This window comes from Saccostrea cucullata, unplaced genomic scaffold, assembly GCF_032062105.1.
Source record: "Saccostrea cucullata isolate Sc308-1 unplaced genomic scaffold, CSIRO_AGI_Scuc_v1 ctg1567, whole genome shotgun sequence".
Classification (NCBI taxonomy): Eukaryota; Metazoa; Mollusca; class Bivalvia; order Ostreida; family Ostreidae; genus Saccostrea; species Saccostrea cuccullata.
Genome location: NW_026926165.1, coordinates 90,001 through 110,398, shown reverse-complemented (window position 1 = coordinate 110,398; position 20,398 = coordinate 90,001). Strand labels below are relative to the sequence as shown.

The 20,398-nt window shown below is 33.6% G+C and overlaps 1 protein-coding gene across 1 annotated transcript; it reads right to left on the bottom strand.

Annotated features, from left to right (window-relative positions):
- Window positions 1-441: 441 nt before the first annotated feature.
- LOC134270984 (TNF receptor-associated factor 3-like) lies at window positions 442-13,962 on the bottom strand. Its single transcript, XM_062753251.1, has 10 exons — window positions 13,918-13,962; window positions 9,220-9,373; window positions 5,282-6,040; window positions 4,607-4,711; window positions 3,086-3,244; window positions 2,877-2,957; window positions 2,685-2,759; window positions 2,436-2,555; window positions 1,993-2,308; window positions 442-1,533 (listed from the first exon to the last, which is right to left on the bottom strand). The coding sequence occupies exons 3-10, from the start codon at window positions 5,528-5,530 to the stop codon at window positions 965-967; spliced, it is 1,674 nt and encodes a 557-aa protein (XP_062609235.1). The 5' UTR covers window positions 5,531-6,040; window positions 9,220-9,373; window positions 13,918-13,962; the 3' UTR covers window positions 442-964.
- Between the last annotated feature and the right edge of the window lie 6,436 nt (window positions 13,963-20,398).

Genomic DNA, 20,398 nt, shown 5'->3' with positions numbered 1-20,398 from the left:
TTCCTTAATTCTGTGTCCTGATAAACATATTATAAATCAAACAGATCTAGATAAAATGTTATTGTATAATTTTTTGAAGTATGGTGGCATATGGTGTTAACATAACTTGTATGTTGGCATAATTAATTAACATTTAAAAATATCACTTAAGTTGCATCATTGATGTCAGATATACTGTATACAGGGAAATTTTTGCCCCCATTTTATTTTCGCCCCTTTCACCCTTGACACAACTGGGCGAATTAAAAATGGGGTGAATTCAAAGAACACTGTATAATTTCTTAATCAGAACTTTGACTCGGTGAATTTAAAATGGGGCAAAATTGTAAGCAAGCTGAAAAGGACCAAAATAACGGGGCAATAATAGCCCAGTATACAGTACAAGTGAAGGAAATTAAACATACTAATCTTGCATGCAGAGTTGAAGACATAATAATCATGGCATTTTAACATACTTTAAGGATCTAATAATTAAGAATATTAACATACAGGTCAATTCTGCATTCGTGTATCAGATTGATTTAAATTTTAAAATATGACATTATTATATAGCTTAAAATACAAGTTAGGGAATTAATGATAAACAAATTTATACAAACTTTTTACATGCTATCTTAGTATGAAAATGTTTGCCAAAGTAACTTGGTACTTTGCCAAAGCAGCTCTAATTTATAAAAATATACTGAAATGTGTTAGCATAAAAATAAACACCGTCTTGACTAGCTAAGAAATGGGATCCTTAAATGTTATGAGAATGGGAGTGGATCAAACTCTTGGCTAGCAAAGATGCATTGTATACTATAGGACATGTATGTTGCTGGTGTCAACTTTGACTTTGATGAATATAATGTCGTCCTTGAGGTACAGCAGATCTTTGTTTGTAACACATTTTGATAAATAGAGGACATCCTGTTATAAGAATGGAAGTGGATCAAACTTTTGACTAGCAAAGATGTGGTGTATACTATAGCACAGGTATATTGCTGGTGTCAACTTTGACCTTGATGAATATCGTGTCGTCCTTGAGGTACGTCTTTGTTTCTAACACACTGTGGGAGATAAACAGAGGACACCCCGTGGCGACGTTCATCTCGGTCGTTGGCCTCTTGAAGCTGGAGCTCGTCGTGTCAGGCTGGAACGTGTCGCAAACGTGTCGCCGGAAATTGTCCTGATCCAGAAGCATCAGCGATACCTTCTGCTGGAAAGGCCAGGGAAGCAATGCGTCGTACTCACCTCTCATCACAACAAAGAACAGCGACAGATGAGTCCCTTTACCCATACCGTCGCCATTCAAGTACACCCTGGCACACATCTTGTAGCCCGTGCGACTTGTGTAGAACGGCTGGCTGTACAATGATAGAGTTCTTCCACTCTTGGCTTCCTGCTTCCTTCTGGAATAATCTCTGATTTTCCACATTAAAATGCCATCATAACTGGCAGTTTCTAACACTTGGAATCTCAGGTCGAGTTCTGCTAATCTTATGTCCTGGATGGCCATTTGTTTCTCATTGTTTTTCAGTTGATTTCTTACCTCTGAAAAAGATTTTTACACAGGTTGTGAGTTTTCATCTTGATTAAAGCAAAATTATAGTATCTTGACTTAGACCAATATCAATCTACATAAATCAAATGCAGATATATTATCAATCATGCCTAAATGATTCATGTCTTAGCAATTTCTTGTCACATCTTGGTTACACTTCTTATGGACATTGAAGGGATTAATGACTTAACCAAGCATTCATGAGTATAGTTATAAATTATCATCACAAATAGTTTATTCATACTGCGTATTCTTACGACACAGTCATAGTCTTATGTCAGATCAAGATTGATCTGTAGTTTTCCTTTTAACACTATTTAGTTTACACTTGACTGTATTTTTCCTGTTCTCCCTATATAAATATTAACCCACGACTTTCACAAGGAAAAAGTAGAAACCAATAATCTTAGCCCTATGCTTTCTGGTAAGTGTATTATAAACTTCCGTACCTTGGGGCATTGCGGCCTCAGTCCCTCCCCCTGACGGCCCTGCCCTCTCTATCTGAGTTATCTGCTCCTGGCTGACCCTCAGGTCCTCCCTCAATGAGTTGATGACCTGTTCCTGTTTTTCCAGGACCTCTTTCTTTGGTTGATGTTCAAACATTCTTTCCAAGTTTATCAATCTTTCAGTTAATGTCACTAATTTCTTTTTCATGTCTTTTGTTAAGGATTTAACTAAAGGTTGTATTTCTTCTTTTAATCTTTGATTTTCCTGCCTTAATTCCTGTACAATTGACTTAAGTTCCTCTGTCTCTTTTTTGCTTTTCTAAAATACAGAATTTAAAATAATCACTCCAGTTTCAAACACTGGGAAATTAAACTAGATGAACAAAATGGCTACAGATATTCAAAAAAAAAATTTTATGAAGGTCAGTGATTTCAAATCAGCTGACCTCAATCTCTTCTTGTACTGCTTTATTTTGGTCACTTGTTTGTCCAGAGAAGGACATGACCAACATCAAATGGTGATCTGTGGCAGTTGCCTGGTGCTTCTCAACTTCTTTTACAACATTCTGGAAAACAATTATTAAAGCATTGCAACATTTTGAAGTATCATGATTGTAGAACTGTCAATGATTTTACAAACACTGGTCATGTAACAGAATTTGTACACATGTTACTGAGCTATCTGCAATACTTACAACATATGTACACCCAATAGTTTTGTATCCACATGGTATTGGTCTTTTAGGACAAGATTGTAGGTGATTTTCCATCTGTTACAAAATACACCATAAACAAATTAAACATACATGTCAAACAACTATTAATGATTTGAGAATGTTAGAGTTTCTAGAAATTTGTCCGATGTTAAATCTACTAAACATGCCTACCTCACTTCTTTTTAAAGTTACATTTTCACAGCCATTAGGGCAGTTAAGTGGATATTCTGGACATTCATGGTCTATATGACTCTGTGTTGTCAAAATCAATAAAAACCCATATATTAGTTTTTTTTATTAATTATGTGCTTAAAACCAAAAAAAATATAAAGTTGAATCATGAAAGTTTTGAACATTTTAAAGCTTTCCCAAGCATTTACCTGCATCTGACAGAAGGGTACATTATGTGAGCAGTGTTCACACACAATAATACGATAGCTGCATTCCGATTCTTTGTGAGCCAATAGTTTATTCTGAGGTATCTTTTCATGACAGTCTTCACACTCGACTGGCTTAAACTCACAAATTTCAGTGTGTTTCTATTAAAAAAATATGTTAACAAAATTTGAAATTACAAATCTTTATAACCTTTTGGTATCATTGTACAAATTCTATTTAAGTAAACTGCATCTTTCAGAAAATGACTGAATTAGAATTATAGCAATGTAAAGTGATTGTGATGAAATACTTCTTTGCTTATAAACAGATTACTTTTATCAGTCCTTATACAAATACATGTCTTGGTCCTGAGATATATTAAATATCGCATAGAGAATCAATGTATCACAATATCTTAAAGGGGGTGGAGGGGGGGGGGGTTATGATAACAAGCATTATTAATATTACAATAAAATTTGTTGAAATGATTCCTGAATTCTTGGGTGTAATTCTGCTCCAATGTATGTAAATGAAATTAAAGCACCGAAATAAAATAATCCAAAGCTCATATTCATAAGTTCTGTTTTTTCAATACTGGCAAGAGAACATTTGAATTAAAAGATTAGGTGTTACAGAAGTTAAGTCACCTGAGTAAACAAACTAATTACATACACAGTTATGATGAAAAATGGTGCCTCTTTCAAAATTGTGTATGTGTGTGTGTGTGTGTGGGGGGGGGGGGGGGGGGGGTATTATATACTGTTTGATGTCCCTCTCCAGAATATTTCACTGATATGGAGACGTCACCATTGCCGGTGAAGGGCTGCAAATTTGGGCCTATGCTCGGCACTCAGGGCCATTGAGCAGGGAGGGATCTTTATCGTGCCACACCTGCTGTGACACGGGGCCTCGGTTTATACGGTCTCATCCGAAGGACCGTGGGGGGGGGCTCTATTATATAGTGAAAATGCATTTATTCTTTGAAAATCTTCTTCTCTGTTCCAGGATATCTAACAAACTAACTACATACATACATAGTTATGATGAGCAATGGCCATTCTTCCAGAATTATGAATTTTAAGGCCCAAGGATTAGAGGTACTCAAGAGAGAGGGGGGGGGGGGGGGGGGGGGGGGCTCTAATTATTTACTGAAAATGAATTTGAAATCAGCTCCTTGATATAAATCAAACATTTATGATGAGCATGGGTGCCTTTTCCAAAATTGTGAAATGTGTGTACCTAGAGTCGGGGGTTCTTGTGGGGTGGGGGCAATGCTGATTATTGCTGAATACATGTATTTATACTGAATAGTTGAAATCCATTTTTTGTTCCCCTATTCTGCCTATCAGTACATGTATTAAGTTACCAAACTAAACATTCTAAGTGTATAGTTATGATGAGCAATGGTTTCTCTTTCAAATTGTGAATGAACCAAATTCAATTGATGGAAAGTTGTTGCATGATGCACAGGTGACATATAAGGCCCACAGGCCTCTCATATTTTAAAAACCGTAAGTCTTTACCTGTAGATTTCTCCACTGCAGTATTTCTTGGCAACCCTCACCACTATACGAGCAATACACCTGTAGTAACATGATTTCTCGTCTAGTACACATATCTTTGTATACCTGAAATATATACCAGTGTTGATGATAATATGAAAAGCTTGAGCACTGGGTCTGACAGCAAATTAATTTAGTAAATTTTATGTTATCTGCATGATTAAGGACAAAAGAAGGGGACAAAAGTCAAAAGACCTTAAAATACCGGTAATGCAGATGGACAAAGTAAAGGAAGGGTTGATTTTTACCTTTCAACTTTTGACCTCAAAATTCAAAAGGAATATTTGTTAGGTTAGAAAGATCCATCACCTTAGTTTCATTGCAAAATCCTTGAGAGAACTTATCATCAGAGGCTGAAAACTACATAATGCAACACATGAATTTTTTACCTTGACCTTTGACCTCAGAATCAATAAATGCCTTAAAATAGAGGGAGATATTATATAAAAATGTCCTTGCAATAAAAATTTGCAATTTATTTGATTTTCAAGCTGAAGAAGAACAAGTTATCATCAGGAAGCACTTGATAATATATATGAATACCTGTAAATCACTAAATGACAAATAAAAATCCATTCAAAATGATAATTTTTTCAGAGAAATTTTGTTCAACAGTGCTACAGAAAGTTTATTCACCTCATTTTTGGTAAAGGGTTCCTCACATTCTTCATCAGTGTTGACAGGGCATGTTGCTGTTTCGTCTTCTCCAAACAATGGATCAATGCAGGGTTCACATATCTGATGTCCACATTGTAGCTGCATAGCATTCCGTAATACGAAATTACACACAGGGCACACATACTTCGGTGGCAGTTTTTCAACAAAGTGTGGCAATTCTGTTGATGTCAGCAATGAGCTTCCTAACGATGTAAGAGATTTATCCATATTTTGACTATAATTCAGCTGACCTTGTATTCAAATAAACAAAATCTTTTGTGATGCACGGTTCCTTCTTTATGAAAATGTCTCCGTTCACTTTCAATATAACATGTACTGCTATTCCGTACTATAAATGAAGTCCTCTGAGTAATCTCTTCCAAGTTACGTTGTTTATTGATTACCAACGGTAAGTGCTTTCCAGCAAAGCTTCTTGTACATTCAAACAAATTTCTTTTTCTTCTGTGTTTTCGATATATAAACACTATAAAATATCTTTTTTCGTGGGAAAAAAGCTTGTGCTTGCAGTTTTTCTTGCAAAGAAAATGAAAAATTAAATTCAAATTTTTTAACCAGACAGAATGTTTTCTGTAGTAATACACAATTATTGAGCGATGAACACAAGTATTATTTATAATATCCGTTTTGGCGATTTTTGCAACTCTTGCAAATCCACTGACAATTAGGTATAAATAATTTTGGATGCTATAAATGCCCATCCAGATCCTTTTTTGTTTCCTGAAATTAGAGTCAAGGCAAATAATTGCTGATGTAAAATATATATGCTATTCTCATCAAAATCAATTACCATACAAACTTGCCTATAAGTCGGTATTAGGGAGGTTAGTTAGATTTTCGACCAAAACTCTATGTCTGACTTACAGGCAAGTCATAAAAAAGTAGTTTTTTCTACACAGGAAAGTGTTGTATTTTATAGCCATTTCAATGATTTTCATTGTTATGTATTTGGATACATGTACCGTATATTGTACATAGCATTTATGTATTCTGAGATTATGAAAAACAATAAATTAAAAGTTTTACTGAGACGTAAAAAAAAATTTTTTTAAAGAAAGGTCTTGTCACAAGGAAAATACATTTAATAATGAAAGTCATAGGTTCACTAAATCAAAAGTTATGGGCAAGGTTAAAGTTTTTGAAGACAAACAGACAGACAGAGAGAAAGACAGACAGACAGATGGACAGACATGACAAAAACTATATATACATGTACCCCCAAAACTTCATTTACAGAGGTATAAAAAGAGATTTTTTCTGTTGGGTATGAATAAGATAAATGACAATTTTTTGCTAAAACCTAGGCCTATTCATGACATCACAGGAGGATGGAAATACCGGTACCTAAAATTGTACAGATAGGCCATAAGGGGTTTAGCTGGCCCCTTATTAGATCATAATTTGCAAATGTTTGCCCTTATATAACACTATTTGAACAAGTCGCTTTCACATCTCTGTAAAACACGTTCATCGTATGCTGCAGAACTGTAGCTCTCCGAAAAAATATATTGACAGTCCGGAGAGCTCAGTTTTAAATCCATAAACAGGTTTGGACGATTTCCAAATAAGGAAGTCAAGAGCGATAACCGTGAACTGCTATAAATACTCAGAATAATTAATGTGCTAGTCCTTCTGACCAATCAGATAACAGCATTTAGACAAACCCATGAAAAAATGAATAAAACACGTGGTTTTCAAGTTTTTGCTCAAAAGATTTTTTTAGAACAAACTCTCTGTAAACTTTATGCACATTTATGAATAATATAATATCTATGACAATTCTACCATGAACAAACACGACTTGAAAGCTTAGAATACGTTTTAAGTGGGATTAAAAATCTGTCACTATAGGAGTTAAGAATCCCAAAAGTTAATCTAATGTTTAAAATTTGATAAAAATACGGATAATTTTCAGTTTTTTGAGCCTGACATAAAAATCTTTTTGAATGGATACTTGTCTCAATTATTTTCCGAGTACTTATTACAAAATCGTCCATATACAGTTTCTCATATGCGAGGTAATTTAAGATATTGGGATAAGATTCATGTTATAATTATTCTCCATTCTCCACGTTTTATCTCTTACCTTATGCCCATTTAAAGTCTGCATAGCTTAACATTCGGCGCTCATGAAACCCGTGATATTTTAAAACTATGTGTAGTCCATACGATAAACACTTGTGAGTGTGAGGTGGATCTATACACAATTACACATGGATTTCAAGCATCATCGATGAAAATCGGTTGGCTAAGCAAAATTATATTTCAACATATAGTTTATTCTGGTAAATGTTATAATTGAACTTGATAAGAACTTGCTAGTGTGATTTATTCCTCCGTAAACAATTACATTGTATCATGCATTATTCTTTTTATTTCGTTATCAATATAAAAATGTCAAGGTTGTTCACAGTAAATATGTGGAGAATACCGTATTCTTCAAAAGTTTTCATCTTACATCTAAAGGTTTCTTGTTAAAAAAATCTTTTTGAGGAAAAAAACAAAAGCACGTGTTATCTCTTTGTTCTTTTGAAATATGTTTGGAGAATGTAAAAATGCTGTTGTCTGATTGGACAGAAATTTAAAATAATGATATGTACATAATGTATATCTATAGGAACTTTTAGTTATCGTTCTTAATTTCCATAGTAGGAAATCGTCGAGACCTGATAAAGGATATTTGTTTTTCAAAACTTAACGGCATAAATTTGAATGCCTTAAACACATCAATCACTTATGACGTCACTATGAAATTACGTAGATCGCTTATGACTTAAGGTCAAGATCTAGTAAATGAAGGGTGCCTACAGATTTATCAAATTCAAGAAATGAATTCCTCCAAGGATGCTTTATAACTTTAGCTTGGTCAGAAAAGGTGTTTCAGGGCATAATTTGTGGAAAATAAGATGAAAAACCATATTTTAAACTGTCATTTTCAATGAAAAATGAAGAAAACCAGTCATGAATATGGGAGTTTTTTCCATATCACACAAACAAAATGTATCCAGATTGCCTACAGTCTTTCAGAAAACGGTAATTTGTATCTTCTTGGTCTCTTCTTTAAAATAATGCTAAATTTAATATAGGTATCCGGACTACTTTGCAGGTGATTTCAAATTAAATTCCATGAAAATACTTTATTTTCTACATAATTCTATTAGAGCCGTAAAGTACGGGAAGAAGAAAGTTGAAAGTGATTATGACGTCATAATGGATCTAGCACCAAAAAGTTAGTCTAAGGACATTTACTAGATCTTGACCTTAACAATCTTTTATGGTCTCATGATGAACGTGTTTTACACAGGTGTAAAATGTTTTATTTCCTATCTAGCTTGTAACATGAGCTTTGATTGATTACAAAGTCGGGTGTAAAATTCCGTACACCCAACTTTAGCCAGGGGGTAAAAATTATGACGTCACAATGCATAGTTTCTCTATAATAAAAAGCAAATAACATCACTATATGCATTGAAGGACATAGTAAATCTTAAATCGATAGCTTGATACACAGTTTTAAAAAGAATTATTTGGATACATAGGAAATAAATTCGTTATCCAGGTCCAATCAAGGGTGTACGGGGATTTACCCCGGGTTGTATTCCATACACAGGCCCTTCGGCCTCAGGGTGTATGGAATAAAACCCGGGGTAAATCCCCGTACACCCTTCATTGAACCTGGATAACTAATATTGTTCAAATGGTGTTATATAAGGGCAAACATTTGCAAATGTATAAAATATGTTATGTAGAATCGGGATTTAATGCATATAAGTCACAACACTTGTACATGTATACACGTCATCGGGAAAGGGGAAATAAAGACTAAAGTATTTACATCTACTTCTATAATTCTATTGCCTATAGAGTGTAGAATTCATTAATTATTGAAGTATACTTACCATATTTGGAAGATAAGCTGTAGCCTAGTGAAGGTTAAACAGTTAAACGCAACTATCTGTTCAGCATGTGATATGGATTTCAAGGATAGGTTGGGTCAAAATTTGGTATGTTGGTTCTGACGTCGTCATTTCGAGAACTTGTACAGTAAATAATCTAAGAAAAAGAAGTATTTATAAGTCGCAAAAACATATATACGCACAAACAAAATAATGCGATTGTTTATAGGCCTAAGCGTCCTTGTATGAAAAAAAATGTGGCTGGCGTTAGTTTCAGATAAACCGCAGATAAATTAAAGAAACCTTTTGAAGGCAAATTTATGTGTTTTTATTGTTTTATAATATTTCATACGGGGATTTGAAAGTCGATGGTGGTCTTTTATACCTTTTATTTTGCGTCACTTGATTTGGATTAGAAATACGAAACTAACGCCAAAATAGTGGGATGGGTTCAGGGATGATTTATAACCTTTAAAAAAAACTGAATGAGTCAATATCTTTTGCTGTTCAGTTTGTAAGCCTATAGGCATTGGTCTGCATTCTGTGTGCTAGCAAATGGCACTGGGCCTAGCCAACGCCTAGAAGCTGATGTGAAACAGATGAGACGTAAAAAATGGGCTATAATTTCATAATAAATTATGAGACTGTCCCTTTTTCATAATGCAAACTGTATGAGTTTTGCTAAAACGCGAAAATGAATTGTTGCGCCGTTTTCTTGGCACGTAAACTATCAAAATTGTTTTTTTTATTCAATTTGACAAAAACCACATGTGGCACAAGTCATACATACAGTAAACAAATATAATATAGACAGTCACATAGATTTTGAATTTCTTATATTAATATTACATGCATCACGTATGAAGTTACATGGATTAAGAATTTTATAAGATATGTTACATGTATTATTAAAAAGTGTACAAAATTCACTTCTTAGTTGTTTATAAAGAGGACACATAAATAAAAAATGATGTTCATCTTCGACATTTTGACAATTAATACAATATCTTTCATCTCTTGGTATAATAGGGTTACAATATCTACCAACCTGTAATTTGTAATCACTTATTCTCAATCGAGTTAAAAAAAGAACAGACGAAGATTCTTGGAAATGGAAAAATTTAAGTATGGTTGAATTCAAGTTTGTTTAGATTCCCTTGACTTACATTAACTGGCTGTAAAATGATAATTTGCCATTACCTTTTTCTTTGATATTTATTATATCCTTATAAAAACTATATTCTCAAAATATTTTTTCAAATTATTTTCAAAATCATTTATTGATAATGTAGTAGCATTTGAACCAATAAGTATTATTTAGAGAACTCGATACAAATTTGGGGGCAGACGAGTGCGAAAGCACGAGTCTCCGCCCCCAAATTTGTATCTACGATACAGAACCTGTCGAGTTCTCTAAATGATTTGTGACACGATCAATCAAAAATAGCTCCGCCCACTTTATAACTTTGCAGCATCCAAACTTCCGCCAGAGTTCTGTAGATGAGGCCCCGACGGGGAGTACGCATCCGCAGTATATATATTTCCACGGAAAACGTAAAATTCGGTCAGATTTGTTTTGACAATTTAACGGGGTAGACGTAATGGAGTGATAGTCAGTCTTAATGGATAAATTGGAGGATTTAACCGTAATTGTTGTGATCTATTGTTATAATTGTAGATGGAGATTTATCATAATTTATTTCAGGGGTCTTAAAATCCCGGTTTAACTAGATTTACAAAAACAGGATTTACAGAAAATTCTTCGATGGACTTTGATGTCAGGGATTTTTATTTTCAAATTGAATTGCGACATTAAAAACGAAGTGAAAGAGCCGTGTGGCTGTCGTCAGCGAGAAGGATTTTTTCCGTGATAGCGAATTTTCTGTTTCGTGTGGATTGTTCAAAATTAGGTACAGAGGATGTTTTCCGTTATTGCGATTTTTTTTTACTTTCGATCGAAATTACGTGTAGATTCTGTGTGGAATAAGTTTTTAGAAAGTGATTGAGAAATTTTGACATTCTACATTCTCAGGAAAATACCGGGTATTTCTTAAAAATTAATAATAGGAAAACATCAGTATTTATTATGTGTACGTGCTAGCTTTGCTAAATTGAATCAGATTTATTTTTAGACCGTGCTGTATTTTAGATACAGAATAGTTGGCAAATACAATACTGTATACAAGGCTAATGCAGAACGGAAAGTAGCTCCGCCCACCACAGTCCCGTTCTGTATTGCTAATACAGAACAGTAAACTTCAAAGAAAAACAGTAAACTTCAAAGAAAAACACCGCTATCGTGTCACAAGTAATCCAAGGGTATACCCAAGCCTAACAGGAAATAATATTTGTTGGTGTTATCCCTGTAATTTGGTTGCCTAGCAACACATCAAACATAACAACCATGATTTTAAATTAAAGCCAATTTCAAAAACATTTATTTATAGAATTATGTAACTGCTCCATCTTTCAAAAGACTGGGGTGTCTTTATTTACAAGTAAATTATTTTCTAAGAAATTTGGGGGCCATGCGGCATTACTTGTCCTATCTTTTTTTTTTTTATCTCCAACACAGAAGAGTTACGTACACTAGTGATTTTTCAAGATTTCTTTCAATAGAATTGTAATTAAGATTTTTTAAGTGATTAAAATGTTAAAATGCATTTTTGAAAATGTAAAAAAAAAAAAAAAGAAAACTTTCAAGCAGAAAAAATTCATACATTTCATTAGCTGCAGAACTGTAGCTCTCCGAAAAAATATTTTGACAGACCGGAGCTAAATTTCATAAACTTTTCAAAAATATATTTATTAAGATTGTAAAGCATTTTCGCAAAATTATGTGGCTTCAGTGTAGCTGCCTATACACAAGTACGCAAGTGCGTACACATCATTTTCAAAAAAAAAAAAAGAAAAAAGAAAAAAAAGAAAGAAAGATTTATTCGGAGAAAAAAAAGGCACTATCTTTATTTCAAATTGTTTTGCGTCTTATTGTTTCGATTTTGTTCAGCATGTCTGTACAGTCAAATTTAGTCTTTTATAAAATCAATTCCAAAAACATCTTCCAAAATTCTTGGGGGAGAAAATCTTGAACCAAAATGTTCAACTGTTAATCCGCGTAATCCTGATTATCGGTCAAATATTTGATGAAGGAAAGCGATCTAAGGGACATTGATCTAAAGAAAAAGTTAAAAGGGTCTTTTATTTTTACAGGATTTTCAATTTCCGCTGAGGTAATGAACAAATGTCGTTAAACAAAAAATGATAAAATTTGAATTACGCTGAAGAAAGCAAATAATAATAATATATATCATGTACGTATGAATAACTTCTTTCACTGATGTTACCAGTTTATAGAATTATATTATGTAAGCATTGTTTAAGCTATCAAAACGTAAAGGTAATCAAAAGACCCCCCCCCCCCCCTCCATACAAACCCGTTCATATTTTGAAATAGTTAAACTCCAGTGATAACGATATTGAAATTACTTTCTGTTTTATTTTGTCATACTTGGAAACTTTTTTTCCAATACCGATATATCCGTTCATTAATTTGATTTAATAGAATTATCGTTCTCTTCTTGAAGTATCCATGGAAATATAACTTAGCTAATGTTTGCTCGAGAAAGGAGATGTCGCGTGATATCTTTTGCAGGAAAACGATTGAAAAATTTCGTAAAATCCAGTGATCGAGCTCAGGGTGGCCCCCACACCCACGACCGTTTTCTGCATACACTTCATTTCCATGCTGGCTACGCGCCTGGGCTTGGCCAAACATGCAGTTGTTAAACTAAACAGATATCACTTTAAAAGTGAAAGTGGCACCCAATTTAGCAAAGAAATCTGAATTTTGGAAGAAAACATTATGTTTGTTTCATTTATCCTTAAATTCCGATGTTTAGTTGTACAACTGGGAAGTGCTCATATATAACTTCATGGAATTTCAAAGAATTTTGACTATATATATAAAGAAAACAAATCCCTTCCCGTAAAGACGTGTAAATCAAATAAAATAAGCGAATCACAGATTATAAATTAACTTCCGTAACGTTTTTGTTTAGTTTGCCCCCAACCTTTCAGATCTGACAATAGACATTGAAAAGAATTAAGACTATTACAGTTCCGAAATAGCAAAAATTTCTGACAAAATTGTTATTTTTATGGTAATTTTTTTAAAATTACTTCCTTTACAGTAATTCAAGAATATTTACATGTATATGTATACAAACTTTGAACATTATGGTATTAAATTGCTACATATATTTTTGAATCGCACAAACCAATTTTTAAATCGTTCAGACAATTTTCTAAATTGTACAAACAAATTTCTATTAAATGACTAAATCGTACAAACAATTTTATTTATTTTCCTGCAAATTAAATTAGAATGGCACTTGTGCGCTGTCATAGAAATGAACAAAAATAGGGACGAAAATTTTCACATTTCCGATGAATAATTAGACTATGCATGAAAATGACCACACCCAGTTTCTGTGGTCCATCGTTAAGTATACTAACTATTATCTCATTCAATACTTCAACCTTACGCAAATTTTCTTTTCTTCAAAAGTTATTTGTATTGGTGATTCAAAAACATTCCTTGAAAGTGCTTTGTTTAAATAGATAGAGGTTGATTCTGGTGACCCCAGCTCGTCTTAACCCTAACCCTAACAGCCTTACCCTCATTGACCACTCCTAACCTACCTTCAAGAATTCATATCCACTCCTAGTTATTTTAAAAAGCTCTGCATGCATGGATTTTCCCCGATGTATTTATAGCGTCGTTTTATAAATAGCATTTACGCTCACACGTGTGAACACACCCTCGCACACACACACACACACACACACACAGAACATGACACAAGGTATTTATATATCTTATTTTTTTTCTATATATATATATTTAGGGGGCTCGTCTTTCTGGATTGTTAAAATAAAAATAAAAATGAGTAAATTAATCTTCTTAAAAATAATTTAAATAATTAAAAAGATGATGGCACGTTCAGGCAAGTACTATATAAATGCTTTGTTTTCTACAAATTTTGCTGAAGACGAGTGCTCTGATAAACCAACCATGTTTTATCTGAAACTACAATTTTTTTCTACCGGTATTTTTTTTTCAAGGATTTGGCAATTGAAAGAAAAACATTTTTCTTTAGTCCTTTAATTTCTACTCTCAAGAATTTTCAGAATGTGTTGTTCTTCAATTTTGGAAAGGAAATATTTCAGCAACGGCTTAAAAAGTGGGGTTGGGGAGGGCAACATCTGGAAAATCTGATCGGCAAAATCTTTATAGACTGTAAATCCGATTGGGCGAAATTCTATTTCTCGGGGGTCGGGGTGAGGTATAAGTTGGGAGGTTGGTCCCACAGGCGCCTGACGTTACTTATTTTTCTTTTAATAAAAAAAATATACACATACCGAATAATAAACAAGGTACCCATCGAAACCCGCCATCTTGGATTTTCGAAGTAGGTCATCACTTGTATTTTCGTCTGAAACTCCGTCAAATAAATTCCCTGCAACCATATTCTTTCTGTAGCCAGTCTTTCGAGGTCTAAACTTACGGACACTGCAGCCAGGAAGGCGCATTACACTTGCAAATATTGAAAATCCCTCGTCAAACTCGACCTACTGCTTCAACATTCCGAGAAATCGCCAAAAGGGGGCCGGAAGTTTACATCAATATGCTAATGGGAATTCCGTATTTGTCAGTTTTGTGGTGGATCTAAAGCGGGGTGTCATAATTACTTTGAAATTTTAATGAATATTTCGATTATAGAAATGAAAAAAATGCAAAATGGGAAAAATAAAACACTTCTTATAAATATACCTGTAAAATATACTATATTAATCTATACAGGTCGTTGCGTTCGAAACAATTTTGAATAAAAGAGAGGGGGGGGGGGTGCTTAAAAAAATCAATAACAAATCATCTAGAGTTAATTGAATCGTTTTCAAAAAACAATAGACTGCAAACCATCCAGTTATATATATGTATACATATATACATGGCATATGCTTAATTGAAAAAGGAGAAGGATCACACTGAAAAAAGGATATGTAATGAAATCAAATATAAGCCTATGCGAAATGTATATGTATAATCTGTCACCAAGAAAAAAATAAAAATGTCGCCATGTCACTACTTTATTGCAGTACATAAAATTGCAGATCTCAACATTCCCTGGGATAATTTTAGTGTGGACCCCCCCCCCCCCCTCACACACGTGCGTACATACTTATAAAGTCAATCTTCTGCACGGATAGCGCTCAATCAGGGCATCAATAATGACAGTGTTATTAATTATATTTAGTGCATGTAAGTAGGGCCTTACAACCAACTCAATTTGTCTCGAAAATGTTCATTGATCAGCTAGCATGATCAGGCCGATCTTCGACATTTACAAAATAATAATCGCTTTATTAATCAAGATATATCGAAATTATTTTGAGAGAAATAAAAAGAATGTTCTTACATGTATATTACGTTGTATTATTGTCTGAAATATTGTGTTTGGAATAAGTACTAACTTTCGCCGGTTATTTTTAAAAATAAATCGCACAAATATATTGACCAATCAAAAAAGGGCTTTCCCTAAGAATTTCAAGTCGTATGTAAACTTCCGGCCCCCTTTTGGCGATTTCTCGGAATGTTGAAGCAGTAGGTCGAGTTTGACGAGGGATTTTCAATATTTGCAAGTGTAATGCGCCTTCCTGGCTGCAGTGTCCGTAAGTTTAGACCTCGAAAGACTGGCTACAGAAAGAATATGGTTGCAGGGAATTTATTTGACGGAGTTTCAGACGAAAATTAAATACAAGTGATGACCTACTTCGAAAATCCAAGATGGCGGGTTTCGATGGGTACCTTGTTTATTATTCGGTATGTGTATATTTTTTTTATTAAAAGAAAAATAAGTAACGTCAGGCGCCTGTGGTTGGTCCTTTCTCTTACTTTTTCATGTTTAGTACATTCTTCTTTTTTTTTATCCTCGGTTATGCTAGTGTTCGACCTTTTAGCAACAAAAGGGAAGAGGGGTATATGGAAATTCACAATAGCAAAAGACAATACTCGGAAAAAAAATATTGATAGAAAAATTGTAATAAATAAAACACGTACCTGATATTCACACGTACCGTCAAAAATTAAATAGTTTCATATGGACTTTGATTCATATGCATCATGGCATGCATAGACAATTTAAGTGTCTACACATCACTATTTATTTAATTATCTCAACCACCTATGCATACAGATATGTATAATACATTATTCATGCTTATACAGCGCTGCTGCAGAAAGCAGTTTACCAATTAAATCAAGAATATATACTGTAATTTTTCGGAGGCGGGATGAGATCCACACCTTTGTCGTGCAGTTCTAATCGTTTTATAGTTTTCCCACACACACCCCTGCCATCGCTCTTGATTTAAGATTTTTGGACAAATTCATTGAAAATGATGAACATGATGTTAAAAATATAAACTTGTTAAAAATCATTTTTTTCACCAGAAAGGACCTTTTTTTTCAATCTAACACCCCTGAATAGATTTTTTTCCCGAAAATAGTTCCCTATATTAATAATAAACATAATAAGGTAATATACATGCGAAATATGAAAGCCCTCTCTTCTCATTCAAAAGATGTGACCATTGTTAAAAGTCTAACATCAAGGTCAAGGGGTCACAAATCAAAGTGTATTCAAAAAGGACTTGTTACAGGTAATGCATTTGTTTAATACGAAAGCCCTTTCTCTTCTCATTTAAAAGTTACGGTCAATTTAAAGTCACGTTTAAGTTTTTGAACTTCAGAGACCTTTCTAAATACATTATGATTTTTCACCTCGTGACCTTGACGTTCGACCTACATTTCAAAAACATTAACCTTTGTCATACATTTTGAATGAGAAGAGAGGGCTGTCATATTAAACTGTGTATTGCCGGTGACCTTTCTTATACACTATGATTTTTGATCTCTTGACCTTGAGGTTTGACCTACTTTTCTAAAATGTTAATTTTCCCCTATAACTTTTGATTGAGAAGAGATAGGGCTCTATATTTGACATGTGCATTAACCGTGACAAGATATTTCCGAGCATACTATGATTTCAGCCCTTTGACCTTCACGATTGACCTCATTTTAAAAAAATAACAACTTTGGTTATAACTTCTTAATGACACATGAAAGTTAAGCTTTCTCAAATGAGATCAAATATGTTGGTACCTAAAGTAAGGCCTATTCACAAGAAATAAAAATGTGAAATATAAAACCCTAGCACCACCTGTTCAAAGGTTATGACCAAGGTTAACGTTTTTAAATGTAGGACAAACTCCAGGGTCACGGTCAAAGAGTCAAGGTTGTTGGTTTCTAAAGAAAGGCCTTGTTTCAAAAATTACATATGGGAAGTATGAAAGCGCTGGCCCTTACCGTTCAAATGTTATGGCTGAGGTTAAAGTTTGCAAAAAGTAGGTCAAACTCCAAGGTTAAGGTCAAAGGGTCAAAGTTGTTGATATCCAATGAAAGGTATTGTCACAAGGATTAAATATGTGAAGTATGAAAGCTCTAGCCCTTACTGTTCAAAAGTTATGACCAAGGTTAAAGAAGATGGGGGAACAAGGCGGGCAGAATGCCTATAGCGTCAGATACTCAGTATTAAGAAATCATATTCAATATGTGAATTGAGTATTTAAATTAACTTCTCATTATTGAAATGAATGAAATTATTTTTTAAAAAAAACCTTTTTCTGAGAGAAAAAAAAAATCTCGTAAAAATTTTTCTTTTATAAAAATATGAGATGGTATTCGTGGGATTCGAATCCTAGCAATAAAAATCCAACAAATCATACTGCTTTGAGATTGACATGGCTTATGGTGATTTTGGGCATTTAAATCATGTTTGTGATATGACCCTTGACTTAATGGATTTAAAGTATTTCTCGGAAAGATGCAAATGTTTTGTCATAAAAGTGTACTTTTAAGATATAGTGGGTCTTCGCTCCATGTTTTTGTAAACCAAAAATTGTATATTCTGTTGCAAACTTTTAGGATCATCTTTCCAAAAAATGGATCGAAGACCCACTCATATTGAAAATTTTTGTTTAAGTATTAGAAAATGATCGTTTTTGTTCTTTTTAGTGTGTGTATGCTTTTTCATGGGCAAATATTTTCAGTCTTTGTGAGATTTTTGTAAATTGTAGAATTTTACATTAAATATACTTTATTATTAGATAAAATATCAAATAAAATTTAGATATAGTCGAGATTCTATTTTTTCATTCTTATCTGTCGCACTATAGGCACTTCGCTCGCGTTTCCCCCCATCTTCTTTGTAAAAAGTAGGGTCAAATTGCAAGGTCAAGCTCAAAGCGTCAAAGTTGTTGATATCCAATGAAAGGTCTTCTCACAAGGATTAAATATGTCAAGTATGAAAGCCCAAGCCCTTATCGTTCAAAAGTAATGGCCAAGTTAAAGTTTTTTCGTAAGTATGGAAATCTCCAAGGTCAAGGTCAAAATTGTTGGTTTCAAATGAAAGGTCTTGCCACAAAGAATTGATATTTGAAATATGAAATTCCTAGTGTCTACCGTTTAAAAATTAGGGCCAAGGTAAAAGTTCGGATTTTTTGTGTTAAAATGGGTCAAACTCTAAGGTCAAGGTCAAAGGGTCAAGGCTCTTGATATCAAATGAAAGGTCTTGTCACAAGGATTACATATGTGAAGTATTAAAGCCCTAGTCCTAACCCTTCAAAAATTATGGTCGAGGTTGTATTTTAAAAATAGGTCAAACTCCAAGGTCAAGGTCAAAGTTCTTAGTATCCAATGAAGCAACTTCTCACAAGGATTACATATATGAAAGCCCTAGCCCTTACCGTTCAAACGTTATGGCCAAGTTTTTTCATAAGTACGGAAATCCCCAAGGTCAAAAGGTCAAAGTTGTTTGTACTCAATAAAAGGTCTTTTCACAAAGAATACATATATGAAGTATAAAAGTCCTGATATCTACTGTTCAAAAGATATGGCCAAAGTAAAAGCTGGGAATTTCTGTGTAAAAGTGGGTCAAACTCCCAAGTTCAAAAGATCAAATTTGGCGGTACCCAAAGAAAGGTCTTGTCACACAGAATACACGTGAAATATGAAAGTCAAAGCTCCACTAAATCAAAAATTATGGGCAAAGTTAATGTTTTTGCGGACATTCAGACAGACAGACAGACGGACCGACACGACAAAAACTATATACCCCCAAAACTTCATTTACTGGGGCATAACAAATAAATCATATTATACAGAAAAATTGAGACCAATGTAAACTTTAAATCTGTGTCCATTTGTGAATGGGTGTGTTCCCTGAATGTCTACCTGTGAATTACGTTACTTCGTCATGCCTTTAATTTCGACTTTAATTAAATCATTTTTGTCCACCTACAATGTAATCTTTGGTTGATGGTCATAAGCCTTCACAGTAGATGCATTATCACTTATTTAGCAAATTATTGTTGTGATGATGAAAGGTTTACAAATTTTGAGTAAACAAACCTCCTAACCCCATCAATATTATACCGTATAAATGGAAATTTCAAACCAGAGAGAGGCAAATTAAGCGAATTGTCCTTAAAAATTTGTATTTTATTCTTAGCGAAAAGCAGTATTAATGATTTTTAAAATGCTCAATTAAGAAACTTTTAAAACTAAAATTTTTAGCGATATTCAATTTTAGCGATCTCAACACGCTTGCCATTATTGCCAAACTCAAGGATACACCAAAAGTTTCCAAATGGCGAAATTTAATTTGCTTGTAATTCTTTCATTATCAAATATATTATATTTAAAAAGATATATCATTTGAAAGCTTGTTAAATTTACTATATTCAATGATCTTAATCTAAACTTTCATTTTTTTCTTATTAAAAATTATCAATATTTTAATGCAAATTAATATTATACATTTATTGCATGATAGTGAGGGAAATATGAAGACTTATTCAGCCAAGAAAATCATATTCCCCGAGAGCTTCGCCCGAGGGGAATATGATATTTCTTGGCTGAATAAGTCTTCATGTTTCCCGAACATTCATGCAATGAATTGTTTATTATACCGAAACAAGCAAAACCTTTGAAATAAACATAAACTTTCAAATTCGGCACCGCTCTCAAATTCACTTTCATTTTTAACAAAACGTTACTAAA

What these genes read in the sequence shown, in the direction of transcription:
- LOC134270984 (XM_062753251.1), bottom strand. Translation starts at nt 5,530, where the DNA reads ATGGATAAATCTCTTACATCGTTAGGAAGCTCATTGCTGACATCAACA. An exon ending in CAGTACAAGAAGAGATTGAG is followed by an intron (nt 2,309 to 2,435) that starts GTCAGCTGATTT and finishes TCTGTATTTTAG; the next exon opens with AAAAGCAAAAAAGAGACAGA. An exon ending in TGAGGCCGCAATGCCCCAAG is followed by an intron (nt 1,534 to 1,992) that starts GTACGGAAGTTT and finishes AATCTTTTTCAG; the next exon opens with AGGTAAGAAATCAACTGAAA.